This window comes from Prinia subflava, chromosome 9 (assembly GCF_021018805.1).
Source record: "Prinia subflava isolate CZ2003 ecotype Zambia chromosome 9, Cam_Psub_1.2, whole genome shotgun sequence".
In the NCBI taxonomy this organism is placed as follows: domain Eukaryota; kingdom Metazoa; phylum Chordata; class Aves; order Passeriformes; family Cisticolidae; genus Prinia; species Prinia subflava.
In genome coordinates, this window is record NC_086255.1 from 4,098,735 (window position 1) to 4,114,321 (window position 15,587).

General features: G+C 46.2%; 2 protein-coding genes across 2 annotated transcripts; one reads left to right on the forward strand and one right to left on the reverse strand.

Moving 5' to 3' along the window:
- The first annotated feature begins 10 nt into the window (after window positions 1-10).
- IKZF5 (IKAROS family zinc finger 5) lies at window positions 11-12,071 on the forward strand. Its single transcript, XM_063405145.1, has 6 exons — window positions 11-96; window positions 2,489-2,554; window positions 3,407-3,497; window positions 3,806-3,968; window positions 4,259-4,441; window positions 6,849-12,071. Exons 4-6 carry the CDS (start codon window positions 3,836-3,838, stop codon window positions 7,790-7,792), a joined length of 1,260 nt encoding a protein of 419 aa, XP_063261215.1. The 5' UTR covers window positions 11-96; window positions 2,489-2,554; window positions 3,407-3,497; window positions 3,806-3,835; the 3' UTR covers window positions 7,793-12,071.
- PSTK (phosphoseryl-tRNA kinase) lies at window positions 11,212-15,551 on the reverse strand. Its single transcript, XM_063405146.1, has 6 exons — window positions 15,249-15,551; window positions 14,796-15,054; window positions 13,867-14,065; window positions 13,403-13,478; window positions 13,182-13,275; window positions 11,212-12,553 (listed from the first exon to the last, which is right to left on the reverse strand). The coding sequence occupies exons 1-6, from the start codon at window positions 15,534-15,536 to the stop codon at window positions 12,366-12,368; spliced, it is 1,104 nt and encodes a 367-aa protein (XP_063261216.1). The 5' UTR covers window positions 15,537-15,551; the 3' UTR covers window positions 11,212-12,365.
- Between the last annotated feature and the right edge of the window lie 36 nt (window positions 15,552-15,587).

Here is a 15,587-nt window from a genome sequence, read left to right on the forward strand (position 1 = left end):
TGCGATGGGCGGGGCCGGGCCGGGCCGGGCAGGGCGGGGGGGAGGCACAACAAACATGGCGGCGGCGGGAGGCGGGAGCGGCGCGGGGCGGCGGCGGTGAGTGCTGCTGTCCTCCCCTTCCCTCTTCTTTACTCCCCTTCCGTCTCGTTCCCTCTCCCTTTTCCTCCCTCCTTCTCCTTCTGGGGCCTCCCTGTGCCGTGACGGAGCCGGGCGGCGGGGCTGGGGGCAGCGCTTGGGGAGGGCCGCGCTGCCCCGCCGGCAGCGGGGCCGGGTCAGCGGCGCAGCCCCGAGGCTGCTCCTTTGAGCTGAAGCCGGGGGACACAGAAATCAGGGGAAACACAGAAATTACAGAATCCCAGAAATCCCAGAATTACTGAAATCGCAGGATAACTGGAATCACAGAATCACGGAGTGGGTGAGGTTGGAAGGAATCAATCCGGTCGCACCTCCCTGCTCAGGCAGGGCCATCTCAGAAGACATAGGACAGGTTCTGGGATATCCCCAGTGAGGGACACTCCGCACCCTCTCTGGGCAGTCTGTCCCAGCGCTGACACCCTCACAGTAAAGTTCTTCTTCATGTTCAGGTGGAACTTGCTGTGCATCAGTCCCTGCCCGTGGCTCTGGCACCTGGGCCCTGCTCTGCCCCTCCCTGCACCCAGGGACAGACAGGGACAGACAGGGACACCCAGGGACAGACAGGGACAGACAGGGCTGGGGGCCCCTCTCAGCTGGGGCTCCTCTCCAGGCTGAACAGCCCCAGCTCCCTCAGCTTCTTTTCCTGGGCACGGAGATGCTCCAGGCCCTTCAGCATCTCTGCTGCCCTTCCCTGCATCCCCTCCAGAAGCTCCGTGTCTCTTGTCCCGAGGAGCCAGAACGGGACACGCGGGTTTCTGGGAGCTTTCCCGCGGCCGTGTCGCTTCCCGTTCTGGTGTTGGCTGGAGGAGGAGGCGCGGGATCGACCCGGAGTGCTCGGGGTTGATGGCAGGCCACCAACGCCGTGCTTCACTCCCCCTTCCCACGGTCAAAACTCCTTCAGGAGGACCGGGAAGGGCTCGGATAGAGTTTGGAATCCTTCCTGCTTTAATTTATTTGCTACGAAAAAGGTGGATCAGAGAACATCCCCCTTTTTTTCCCCTGGGTTCCTTAGAAGAAGGTGGGATGCACACATATGCTCGCAGTAATTTTATTCTCTTACTGCATACACATCCTCATAGATATTTTATTCTCTTATAATTACTGCAGGATTAGTTCTGACTGTGTGTGTGAAAGTGCTGGGTGTACTCTTGTGAGCTGCTTTCTTTAGCAGCATTATTGAGGCAGAATATTTCATCCTGGCCCGTTCTGTGATGGCAGCCTTAGCTCACCTCAGTGCTGTGACCCTGTTCAGTGCAGCACTTGTCCCTGGGTGGAAAATGAGTACCCAGTGCTGTGCTCTGGCTGTGTGAAGCTGGAGGAGGTGTGGCTGTGTCAGCAGGGCTCGGGTGACACCCGCTGTGGCTCAGCCCATGCCCGGGGTGTGAAACGCGACCCGGGCTGCTCCGGTTCTGATAATTACAATTGCATTTTCTGGTTTGCGGGAGTGGCACAGCAAGGATCAGATGTGCGTCATTCTCTCCTGAGAAGGAGAGCTGCGGGCTGTGTAGCTCTAAAAAATAGCACAAAAAAATCACAGAAGTGTTTGAAGGTACAAATGGGAGCTTTTGAGTTGAATTGTGGTGCCAATTCCCTGCACTGGTGGAAAGAAAAGGATGAGTGTTGTCATGATAAATCAATGAGGAAGAGAAAGGGAGATTTATGCAGTTGATCCCTAACCTGTTTATGAAATTTTATGTCATTTTCTTTCAAAATTAAATGCTTTTTAAAAGCAATTAGTGCAGTCAAGTAAGGCTGAGAAATTTGGGGTCATTCAGCCTGGAGTAGAGAAAGCTTTGGGATGACTGAATTGTGGCCCTTCAGTACATGAAAGGACACAAAAGAAAGATGGAGAGAGCCTGGAATGACAGGGCAGGGGGAAGTGGCTTTCAACTGCCAGAGGGCAGAGTTAGATGGGATATTAGGAAGGAATTCCACCTGTGAGGGTGGGCAGGCCCTGGCACAGGGTGCCCAGAGCAGCTGTGGCTGCCCCTGCATCCCTGGCAGTGCCCAAGGCCAGGCTGGACACTGGGGCTGGAGCAGCCTGGGACAGTGGGAGGTGTCCCTGCCATGGCAGGGGTGGCACTGGATGAGATTTAAGGTCCCTTCCACTCCAAACTATTCTGTGATTCTGTGAAATAAGTTTTAGTGCCTTACCCAAAGGCACTAAGGTTCTCCTGTGATAACACAAACCTTTGATGTTGTTTTGAATGGTTTAATTTTAAATTGTTATTTCTAATTATAATTCGTGGTTAGAACTCTATCTTACATTGTTCTGTTTTTCTCTTCATATCTTCCATATTAGAGATGTCTTGGATATTATAAATCATATCCTGATGTCTTTGTTTTATTGCAGGAGACACCAACAAATGGAACACAAATTAACTTAAACCTGCAGGAGGCTGGTGACACCTGGAAGAGGGTAGGTAGATAGATACATAAAGATGTGTTCCAAACTAATTTAATGGTGATAATCAGTGCTGGGAGTTGAGCACACTCAGGTAAGATGTGAAAGAACATCCTCATCTGGATGCCAAAAATGAAGAAATGTCTGTGAGTAGCTTTGGATACACAGGAGAAGATATTTAAATGTGGTCTGGAACTCTGAACTTGAGTTTCTGTTGGTCACCTAAGTATCTATTAAAAATAAAGAATATTCTTATTGAAATGGTAGCATTGTAAATTACTTCTGATTATAATCTGCAGAAATAATGTGACAGACTTGTTCTTCTCCTTCTAAATGTATCCCAAGCTCTGTCTTTCCAAATTCATTGTGAATTGAGACTTTATAGAGGTTTGGTATTTACACTCCCCAAAACAAGCTTGACCACTGATTTCTGGGGAATATTTTAATCATTTCAGTGTAAAATAATGGATTAAGACTTTTACTCAGATTAGGAAAGTAAAATTTTGGGAGAACTGTGGAACAGTGCTTTGTCTAAGGCTTCTTTCCAGCTTTGCTGATCTCCAGAATTCAGTTGTTTCCCAGCACTGCAGTTCCCATAACTGACTGACCCAAATCTGGGTTTTTTGGAGCCAGATGTTTATTGGAAAACAGTCAGTGAGTCAGGAGTGTCCTTCAGGTGACATCCAGGAAGGAGAGGATGCAGTCTTTGAAAAACTTTTACTGGAAGTGTGATTGCTTTAATAAAACTTAGAGCACCAGAGTGTTAGAGCCCTGTCTTTCAAAGACAAATATTTTTCAGGTTTCTTTCTTTAACTCATGGGGTTTGAGAAGAGTAATGGACTCACATTTCCTTTTTATTCCTTCTAGGAAAGTGGAGAACTCTGCTCTGTGCTTTTTATCTGACGTGTTGAGCTACATTTTGGAGCATGTTTGCCACTTAGCAGGGAACTAAATTCAGGTATGATCCATTTTTTTTATTTTTAAAGGCAGGTTGATTTTTATTATTACATTTATTTTTTTAGTTTTATTTACTATTTTATTATGTCATTTGCCTGTTGCTGAAAGTGATTTCCCCATAAATTTTGTTTGGTGATGTTAAAAATTCAAAACCCAATATTCTTATGGTTGTCAATTTGTTCTTTGACTTATGCTGTGTGATAAAAGTAATTCTTCACTTCAAAAAATCCAACCCAAAACCTGAACTTGTTTTTATGAATGCAGCCAAATTCAATGACCCTTTTGTTCTGAAAACATTTTCCCTTCTAGGCACGAGAGGTTGTAAATGAGAGAGTCAATATGGGGGAAAAGAAGGCAGAACCGTTGGATTTTGTGAAGGATTTTCAGGAATATCTGACCCAGCAGACTCACCATGTCAATATGATTTCTGGATCTGTTACTGGTGACAAGGAAGTAGAGACTCTCCAGGGAGGTGAGCTGATTCCAGTACCATAAATCTGATTTTTTTTGAGAGTGACTTCAGTGTTCACAGTCCAGGTAACGCTGCTGCTGTATTTCTGAATATCAGAAGCATTTCAGATAGTGATTTTCACATCACAAAGGATGTGTATGTACCTTTGTTTTCATCAGGGCATGTTTGTATAATTCTCTATATTTAAAGAGAAGGGCAGAGAGAAGCAGAAGTGTTTCAGCATTTGCTCACAGCGTGACAGATGGTGTCCCACAGATCGCTCATTAAAATCTGTGTTTCATTGTTCACAGCTGGCACAGAAGGGGATCAGAATGGTCTGGATCATCCCTCTGTTGAAGTGTCACTGGATGAAAACTCAGGAATGTTGGTGGATGGGTTTGAGAGGACTTTTGATGGGAAGTTAAAGTGTCGGTACTGCAACTACGCCAGCAAGGGGACAGCACGGCTCATAGAGCACATCAGGATCCACACAGGTAGGGAGTCCTGCTCTGCTTGGTGGGAGCCCCTGGGGCATTTACTCAGCATGTCAGGAGTTGGCAAATTCAGCAGTGTGAGAGTTCTTTACAATAACTGGGCATTGGTGGGTTTTATTTTTGTAAAGGTGTGTCGTTACCTAGTTAAACTGTGCAAATTCCTACTGACATTTATTATTATAAGTAACTACATGGGAGTAAAATTTAGCATGGAAGTTTCAATGTCAACTGAAGAGCCCTAAAAATATCTTTCAGTTTTTCTATGCTAATGAGAAAAGTGACAAATGTACCTGTTCTTACACAGAGATTTATAGGGCCTCTTCTTCTGTTGTTTAGCCATGAAAATATCCTTGTTCTACACAGCATTCTAGATGTGGAAGTAAAAAGCATATTCTTATTAATAAGAATAATAAGAATAATAGGAATAATAGGAATAATAGGAATAATAAGAATAAAGTTATTGGTAGAATATTCAAATGTGAGGACATACCATCAAGTAAGTGGCTGATATCAGTAGGGAACAGAAAAAATATCAACTGTGGCTAGTTAAGGAGCATTTGCCATTGCTGGATGTGTAAACCTGAAAAGCAAAGCTCTCATAAAGGTTAGAATATCCTAAACTGTTCTGAAAGCTCCAACTTTATGGAAAATGAGAGAAAACAAAAAAAAATAGGTGCTTGTGGAGTCTGTCAAGTGTGTCACACCAATACAGAAGACTTCAGGGTGTTAAGCAGAGCAAAAAAAAAATTGTGTCCTGCAAAGAACGAAAGTTTTTACAGGTTTCCAGTCTGGTATGGACCATCCCAAATCTTCAGAGAGTCTCTTTTCAGTGGTCTTGGGTAGGTGGCATTTTGGGACTCACCTGTTGTACCTGGGATGTAACTGTAGTTCTCCTCAGGTAGTGTCAGTCAGATTGTCACTCTGCTGGGACCCATTCCCTCCACGCAGTAGCTCCCTGGGTGGATTTTGGGGAAGGTGGGGCTCCTTGACCTGGCCCTGCAGTGTTGGTTTGTTTCAACAGGGCATAAGGGGGTAGGAAATGGCAACCAACCAGAAATCAGAGCTCTGAGGTTCAGATCCTGAAGACCTGGTAAATTCTTCTCTTGTGTCTTCCAGAACAAGAAAAGAGTTCCTTTGGTTTTCCTGGTTTGGTTTGTTTTTCCACTCAAGGGAGAAGATCCAAGGCCTGAGTGCTGTTTTGCTTGGATGGCTGGCAGAGGGCCAGGAGATGGATTGCTTGTGCTGTGAAGGCTCAGATGAGTCAGCATTAAAATAGGGAAGTGGCAGCTGCCTCACAGCCTCAGAGCAGTGTAAATAAACAGGTACAGCATCCTGGACATCTGCCAAAGGAGCTGTGACCCAGGCACGACCATGCAACCAGTATTATTATCATTTTTAAGTGCAGCCTTGCTGCAGGATTGGCTTCATGCTGAGTCTGACAGCAGATAATGATAACTCACCAGCTGCGTTGAGTTACATGTGATGCAAAACTTTTATCTCTGTGTAACCAGTTTAGAATGAAATCAGATGGCAAATTCTGTGTGCATGCAGGGAGTTTGTCAATCTTCTCATACCATTTTGCCAGTTCTCCAGATCTTTACTCATCCTTGTGTGTACACATGTGAGTAGAGAGAGATGCTCATGGAGAAATCATGGTTTTACTTGGTGCAAAGAATGTACTTTAAGGTAGCACAAAAATTGATTTCTTTCCTCTTGGAGAGCCAGTCATGGAGGGGGAATAAAAAAAAAATCTATTTGGTATCCCAGACTGGCATTTCAAAGTGTGGAATGCTCTTCAACAATGAGAGAAAACAAGAGGGAGGGGACTTCATAATCTGAAGCTGTAATTGGACAATTAAACCCCAGTGTGCAAATGGCCCAAAACTTATAAAAGTGTGAGACCTGGTGACCGTTTGTCCATTCTGTGGCCATTTTGGGTCCACCTTGTCCAGGCTAGGTGTGTCCTTAAAGAGTTTTTCACAGAATCACTGGGTTGGAAGAGACTTCCAAGATCATGGAGTCCAACCCAGCCCTAACACCTCAACTAAACCATGGCACTAAGTGCCTCATCCAGTCTGTTATAAACACATCCAGGGATGGTGACTCCACCACCTCCCCAGGCAGGCCATTATTAGAGAGTATTTTATTACTCTCTGTGAAAAACTTCCTCCTAATATCCAATTTATATTCCCCTTGGCACAGCTCAGGACTGTGTCCTCTCGTTCTGTCAGTCACTGCCTGGAGAAAGAGACCAACTCCTTCTGACCACAACCACCCTTCAGGGAGCTGTAGAGAGCGCTAATGTCGCTTTTTAGTTTATTTTTTTTAATAAATACCCGCTTCTGTCCAGCCTGTGTGGCAGGCAGCCCTCCGAGGCGCCGCTCCCTAACGCGTTGTGCTCTTGCAGGGGAGAAGCCGCACAGGTGCCACCTGTGTCCCTTCGCCTCGGCCTACGAGCGCCACCTGGAGGCGCACATGCGCTCGCACACCGGCGAGAAGCCCTACAAGTGCGAGCTGTGCTCGTTCCGCTGCAGCGACCGCAGCAACCTGTCCCACCACCGCCGCCGCAAGCACAAGATGGTGCCCATCAAGGGCACCAGGTCTTCCCTGAGCAGCAAGAAGATGTGGGGCGTCCTGCAGAAGAAGACCGGCAATTTGGGGTACAGCAGGAGGGCGTTAATTAACCTGAGTCCGCCGTCCATGGTGGTGCAGAAACCGGACTACCTTAACGATTTCACCCATGAAATCCCCAATATCCAGACTGAGGCGTACGAGGGCATGACAAAAACGACTCAGAGCGGCGGCTTGCCCCGAGATGCACAGGACCTCATGGTGGATAATCCTCTAAACCAGCTCTCCACCTTAGCAGGACAGTTGTCCAGTTTGCCGCCCGAAAACCAAAATCCGGCCTCTCCTGACGTCGTCTCCTGTCAAGACGAAAAGCCTTTCATGATCCAGCAGCCCGCTGCACCTGCAGTGGTTTCAGCTGTGTCAGCCAATATCCCTCAGAATTCCTCCCCGACCAGCCCCGACTCCCGGCCCGCACACAACCAGAGGAACTTCAGCCCCGTGGCGGGGCCCAGCAGCGAGCGCAGCGCCCACACCAGCACGCCCAGCATCAGCAACAGCCAGCCCAGCACGCCGGCTCCAGCCCTGCCCGTGCAGGACCCGCAGCTGCTGCACCACTGCCCGCACTGTGACATGTACTTTGCAGACAATATCCTGTACACCATCCACATGGGATGCCATGGATTTGAAAACCCTTTCCAGTGTAACATTTGTGGGTGTAAGTGTAAAAACAAGTACGACTTCGCTTGCCACTTCGCAAGAGGCCAACATAATCAACATTGACTGAGAACGTGCTTTGGTTTAGTTTTTTAACATATTACAGTCTATTTTTCATACTTGCTGATGGAAAGCTTGCACATTCCCATAAGGAATCTTCACATTAATAAGTTTGACAAAGGAGGCAAATTGATTTCCGTGTTCTTGTAAAACTTGCCAGGGAATTTTTGTATCAGATTCAGTTGCTGTTTTACATGTAGCCTTTCAAAAACAGCCAAGAGTGCTGTAAGGGTTGGAATGCATTTACATGCTGTGGTTGCTAAATTTAAGTTGCTTGCACTTAATCCCAATAAACCTTCTGCAAGTGAAGCAGAGCCTGTGTCCTGAACCATAGGATGTGATTCCCAGATTGTTTACTAGGCAAGATGTATTATCCATAAAATACGAAAGGTCAATGCAATGACACATCATGTAGATGTGTGTCACATCATGTAGAGGGAATGGCTTTGTGGTGACAAAGGGCAGAGTTAGATGGGATTTTGGCAGGAATTGTTCCCTGAGAGGGTGGCAGGCCCTGGCACAGGGTGCCCAGAGCAGCTGTGGCTGCCCCTGGATCCCTGGCTGTGCCCAAGGCCAGGCTGGACAGGGCTTGGAGTACCCTGGGACAGTGAAAGGTGTCCCTCCTTTAAGGCCCCTTCCAACCCCAGCCATTCTATGACTTTGGAGAAATCCTTAAAAACCTGGCTACTCAAACAAAAAGAAGCAATTTTCTCATACAACTTCAATTTGATACAAAAGTTGCATTAATCTGATGAAGGCTAATAATAAGTTTTTGTTTAGTATAATCTAAACTCTTCATGCTAGGACTTAAACACTAATTTAACTATTAGCACAAAACTAGAAGATAACAGGTTATTGTGAATACAACTGGTAGGAAAAAAACGAGCTAAAAGCCTGTCATTCATGAGTTATAGAAACAAAAAAGTAAGATACCTTATTTTATCTACACTCTACAAAATTTGATGTCATTGTTTTTCAGAAGAGGCAATTTTTAGGAACATAATGAAGAGCCTGGAGAACTAATATATATATTCTGTGAGATTTCTAACTGCCTTAAACTGAGTTGTACAGATATTTAAAATTTGCACAATTAGACTTCTGTCCTGCTGACAGAGGTTCTGATAGAAACAAACAAGAAGTTTACAAATGAAAACTCCTTTGTTCAGTTCTATGTTCAGCCAGGCTGCAGCTGAGAGGTTGCCTGTATTTTTGGGAGTTAAATAATCCAGTTTAGTGTAAATTTCAGCTGATTTGGAAGCCTGGTTTGTCACCTCTCCCAGGTTTGAAGTCCTTTGGGTGTGCTGGGAATAAGGGGAAGGACCTCTGGCTTTTTCTGGGCTCCATGCAGGGTGCAAAGGAAAACTGGCTGACTACACTGAAGTTGTTTTTAGGAATTGCAGATGGCAAATGGTAACTGAAGGTGTTTATTTTGTTTCATAGTGTACACTCATCTTTAGAAGCCTTCAGGCTAAAGGACAGGCACTTTAACATAAACCTGAATAAAACATTTAATTAAAATTAGTAATAACTTTATTGCTAGATATGAATTTGAGATGTTAAAAATAAAGGAAGAACTGTTGCTTTTCCCATATTTAGACATGCACTTTTACCTTGGTTTGTCCTACTGGAGACAAAGTTTCTCTTATAATACTCCCTTTTTCCTATCAGCAAACCATGTTTTGTTAAAAGCTAGGAGATTTTATGTATGTTCCACAAGTCAGAGGTTGGAATCTGAATAGAAAATGTTTGGCTTATTCAAATTTATATTGTTATAGGAGTGAAAACTTCCTGAAACCAATGGAAAAACTTAGAGTGATGAGGGTGAGATCAGTGCAGGAAAACCACCTGTGTAAGAATTTTAGCTTCAGAAGTAAGTTTTTCTTTAATTAAATAGAAATTTGGATACCAGACATGTTTCTGTCTACCTGACTGACCTACTGTTGAATTTCTGTGCTTGAGGAACTGGATTCTTAAGAGGCTGTGCAGTCTTGTAGTAATGAAGTCAGAAATGTGCCCCTGAAGTGGTTCCAGTGTAATGAAGCACTGTCACTCCTAAAAATTGTTTTGTTTTCAGGCCTGGTTCAGAATTCATTTTGCTGGATTTGTAAGACAATGTAATCTTCATTTTTCATCATGACACTCTGTAATTCCAAAACATTTCATTGTTGCTTTATAATTTTTAGATTTATTTTTTAAGTAAAACTGCAAGTCTGTGTGTGTAAACATCCTTTATTTTAAGGAGTAAAAGCTGATTGAACTGGAATCAAGTTAGAAGTTACTGCTCCTGGACAGGTTTTGGAATCAGATTTTTTTCCAAAGAGGGCAGAAATGGTGGCTCTCTTTGGATCACACATTGAACAAGTCTCCAATTTAAATTTGGCTCAAATGTAGTGTTGGGATAAGAGACATTCCTCTTGAAGATTTTACAGTTAGTAATTTATGGAAGTGGTTTTCCTTGCCTTTTTGATAGGTGATGCAGTCTTCTGTTCCTAAGCTCTGGCATTTCCAAGGAAACTTGTGGAAACTCCAGGGAGGAACCATTTTACAGTACTGAGCGTTCACAGCATCCAGGTTCTCCTTGGTTTGTGGTTTTTTCCCTCCTGGTGTTGTAGGAAGAGTAATTTCCATGTGCACTGATGTGGTTTCTGACCCACTGGAGCTTCTGTTGGCAGTGTCGACATTGTTAGAGGCTTTTCTTGGTCTCCTGATTTGGTGATTTAGAGAAATCCTGGCTCCTGAACCACGATGGGCTTGAACAAAACTAAGGATAGGTCACTAATGGAGGAGTTGGGAGCAAGGGGAAGCCTGCAGGATGTCATGGGAAAGGGCCCTGGTTTAGGAGGGGATCCTGGTGTGGGGAATTTATGTTCCTAATAACAGAACTCGCTATGAAAAACATCTATCCCCAAGCCTTGCAAATCATTTGGAAGGATTTTCCTGCTGCTGCCTGGATACTGTTGGTTCTGCTCTCGAGGAAAGATAAGTTTGGGACAGCTAGGAATGGTTGAGGAATGAAAAAGCTTTTCCTTGGGCAAACTCCTCACTGCAGGTGGGTTCCTGGGCAGCAGCAGCTTTGGTGCTCAGCCCTTGGCCCTGCACCCAGGTCCCCGTGTCCTTCCCAGGACTGGCATTGTTCCTGTTCCATCATCACACCCCGTGTTCAGTTGTGCCAAACAATGCCCTGACACCATCGCCCCCTTCTGTCAACTGAGGAGCTTTGGGAGGTGTGTTTTCCTATTTTTCATAATTTATACACACTATTGATCATAATTTAAAGAGTTGGTAGTGGCAAATTCTTTCCAAGTATGATCCCTTGCACCAGCAGGCCTTACCCAGAGCAAGTGAGGGACTTGTCCAGGATTCTGGCACTGAGTCCTTAAAAGAACTTTTCATATTGAGGCCTCCATTTGCTACACTGCACTTACTTATTTTTTTTAAACCCAAATCCTTGTATTATAAGGTAATGGGTGATTACCATTTTAACTGTTATTAATGGAAGTTTGGGAAGGAGATGGAGTTTTTCCATAGCTCGGTTCTGTTAAGTTGTTGCAAATGAACTTTGTGGGGGTTTTGTTTTTATTGTCACAGCTTATTTTATAGTTTTGTGGACATTTCTAAAATTCACTATTTACAGCACTCTTAATACACATTCACTGGTTTGAGACTGAATATTCCAATGAACATTTGAATATTTGAACATCTTCACTATCTCAGTTAAAATTTAACTGTGAAGAAGGCAATAGGAAAAATAGTTTGTTTTTTCACAGACACATGTTTAGATGAAGAGGATTTAGACATAAAATATTGATTGGCATTTTAATATAAAACTCAGTGCTGGGAGACACTTCCTAGCAGTGTTTTCCAGCCAAATAATCTGTTGCTGTTTGTTTTGTTCCAGAATGTTTTGGAGGTTTGCTTTTTGTTTCTTTTTGACAAAGGGAATGTAATTTAGAAATCTTCACTGGCAAGTTTTCTACTAATTTTAAGCTTCTTTGAAAATCTACAGCAAATGGATGTTCTGCTGCAGGAAATCTCTCTCCTGCTAAAGCATTTTTCATTGAGCAATGTGTATGTGCTTCTAAGTACCTACTTTGTTAATATGTATTTCAGTGTAAAGAGCAGATTTTATGCAAAAATGAAACCTGTTGGAGTTGTAAAATAAATTTTAATGTTAGTGAAGGTTTTTGAGATGACATGGTTAATTCTGAAATAACTCTATCTCATGTAGTTCATGTTGTGAAGCTTTGCTTTTGTAAGATATGAATAAAATAACACTTTCTAATTAGGCCTCATGTCAGTTCTTAATTGCATGTCCTTCCAGGGGTGGAGCTGGTGCTTTCCCAAGTGCTCCTCATGGGTTAACTCTTTCTGATGCTGTGAAATTCAAATCTCAGGATGGTTTGCCCTTGGCTTGATCTCCACAGCCAAGAACAGCTTGGTTAGACTTGATTAAACTGGTTTTTTGCCATCACAGGGGCTCCAGAGAAGGGAGCTGCACCTCAGATCTCTCAGCAGCAATGCTCAGAGTGCTGCATTTGAAACACTTTGGACTCCTAAACACCCAACATTCTCTGTGTCATTATTTTAAAAGATATTTATTTACTACATTGGTTGCCTCATGTTGGAATGAAGAAGTAACACTTGTGGGAGAATCAGAATATTGGATTTTCAAAGTCTTTCCTTGCCTCAAGTCTTCCAAAAATTCTGCTTTCAGTTTGTTGAGTTCTTCTGCCAGGTTCTTCATCTCACTTGGGAGAATGTTTTTTCCTAAAAGGAAATAGAAACTGGACTTTAAACTTCATGTTTTCAGAAAAAGTCAGGGAACCACAGAATATCCTGAGTTGGAAGGGACCCACAAGGATCATCCAGTGCAGCTCCTGGCCCTGCAGACACCCCAACAATCCCAGCTGTGCTTCCAGGGGAGCCTGGGCAGTGCCAGCACCCTCTGGGGGAGAGCATTTCCTGACATGCAACCTCAACCTCCCCTGACAAATCTCCAGCCATTCCCTCCTGTCCCTGGTCACAGGCACAGAGCTGAGCTCTCCAGTTAAGGACACTGAGCTGCTCCTCATAGAAATCTTGGGAGCAAATCAGTGCAGGCTGCACTGTCCTCACTCCCTGTCCTTATTGACATGTGTCCCAAAACAGTATTAAAATCCTCTAAAATGCTGCTCTGGACTCAATGGGTTTATTAAAGCTGTATTTGAGACAGTTAATAAATATTATACTGTTTTTTAAATCTACAAACCTCTACAAATAACACTGCCCAGAGTTGTGGTGCCTCAGGCACACCTGCTAGGATAGGAGTGCTGAAGAGTTTACCCCGAGGGAATTCCAGGGACTGTTTTCCATTGCCAGTTAGCAGCCAGGATGGGAGGCCAGGTGGAAGAGTTACCTTTGGCATCCTGCATTGCCTGGGAGATGATTCTCCTGCACGCCTGGTCAGCCTGATGGACAGCACTGGCTGCACACACGGCCCGAGCTGCCTCCTGCCCAGGCCACCAGGAAGGAAGAAAACAAGCAAACACTTTGAATTTCAAGTGCTGTTTGAAAGCAACACATGAGCAGCCCCTCAGGCAGCTCCCAAAGCTGTGCCCTGAAGCCCAGCAGTGCTACCTTTTGCTCCGTGTCCTCCTCGTTTGGCCTCTCTGGATTTTCCAAAGCAGTGGCCAGCAAGTTCATGATCTGCTCACTAAGAAAACAAACAACAGAGTAAACCATGGCAATCAAACAGATACACTTTTTTCTTTTTCTAATGATGCCACACAAAAAAAGAAAAAAGCAAGTTTTCAGTTACATTTTTAAGGCAATCAGTTACACGTAAAATTATTTCCAGCCTTAGCATTTCAGGCAATTGACACAGATTTTCAGTGACAGGGTAGGAATGCTGTGAGTTTTGAGGTTAACTCTGCAAAGGATGGTGGATGTGAGCTCGCAGCAAGCCTGGATTCTGTGTGAATGCCAGGCTTCCAAAAATCACCACTGGGAATATTTTTTACACATTGTGTAGTTACAATAAGAAGCTTCTATCACTGAAAATAGCACTTAGGGAAAACTCTAGGATCAATCCAGTAACATACTTGTCCTCTGAGATGCAATCAGAGCTACTCAGAATGAGGCTGTGCTGCTCCCAAGCGTTTTTCCTGACATCTGGCATTTCTATTTTCCTTGCCATTAATTGTATTGTCTGCTCAGGCACAGGATCACTTCTGAGGCGATTCCTCTGCAGGCAGCATTCCAGTGGACACTCTAAAAATAACTGGCAGAAGCCCAAGGAATCTAAAAAGAACAGAACCAGACAATTTTATCTTTAAACGGTTCAAGTAGCCATTTCTGAGAGCAACATGTGGGAGAAAGGCTCTACCTGAATGAGGAGCTTCTGCACTGGTTCTGAGCCTGACATGAAAACAAATCTAGACAGGGAACCTAATTTTACCTTCAAGGCTGCAAAAGTAATGTCTGAGAACAACACACAGAACCATGGAACGGTTTGGGTTGGGAAAGGATCTTAAAGCTCATCCAGTGCCACCCCTGCCATGGCAGGGACACCTCCCACTGTCCCAGGCTGCTCCAGCCCCAGTGTCCAGCCTGGCCTTGGGCACTGCCAGGGATCCAGGGGCAGCCACAGCTGCTCTGGGCACCTGTGCCAGGGCCTGCCCACCCTCACAGGGAATAATTCATTCAATAATTCCCAATATCCCATTGGGACATTAACCCTGCTCTCTGTCACTGGGAAACCATTGCCCTCTGCCATTCCATGCCCTTGTCCAAAGTCCCTCTCCAGCTCTTTTGGAGCCTCCTTATGGACTGGAAGTGCTTTAAGGCTGCTCGAGGAAGGAGTTTACACGATCTACCAATTTATAATAAGACAGTAACATTGATTGCTACTCTATTACAGGTATTCAGCAATCAGAATAACCAACGCTCCAAGACAGCATTGAGAGAAGGCAGCTGTAGCGCATTGAATTTCCTACAAACTTTCCCATGCCCAAGATCAAGGAATAATTACATTTGCGGGCCAGCTGGTACACCTCGTAGCGCATGCTCTGGTAATAGAAGTTGTCATCCAGCAGGAGGACGAGCGGCCGGGAGGCGGCTCCAGCGTCACCGTCCGCGGCGGGCAGCAGCCCCTGCCGGCGGCAGCAGCCCAGGAAGCGCTCCCAGCCCGGCTGCGCGGGGCCGGGCAGCGCCGCGCCGCTGAGCAGCGCCCGCAGGAATCCCTCCAGGCACTGCAGCAGCTCGCGGCGGCTCTGCTTCCAGCCGGGCAGCTGTGGGGAGAGAAGAGCGAGCGATCAGGGCTCCGCATGGCGCTGCTGAGCGCTCCCGGCCCCGCCGTGAGGGGCCCCGGCCCAGCCCCGGCCCGGCCCCTCGCCGCCCGCGTCCCGTTGCCCGGCAACTGCGGCCGCTCCCAGTGACGTAACACGGGCGCGCCCGGCCGGCCAATCAGCGCAGCCGCACTGACCAATGGGCACGGCTCGTGCGGGCCCGCCCCCGGCGCGCGCGGCCGGAAGGCCTCCGGCGGGATGAGGTCGTCGTAGGCGAGCAGCGCGCAGGCCCAGCCCGGGCGCTGCGGCAGCCGGCGGCTCAGGGCGCGGGCCAGCGTGGACTTGCCGGCCGCGGGCAGCCCGCACAGCAGGCACAGCCCCACCCGGGCGCCGCCGCCGCTCCCCCGCCGCTGCTGCTGCTGCTGCTGCTGCTGCTCCGCCGCCAGCGCTGCCGCTCCCGCCGCTTCCGCCGGCGCTGTGCGCATGCGCGGGGCCCGCCCTGCGGGGCGCCCCCTGGCGGGCTCGGCGCAAACGCC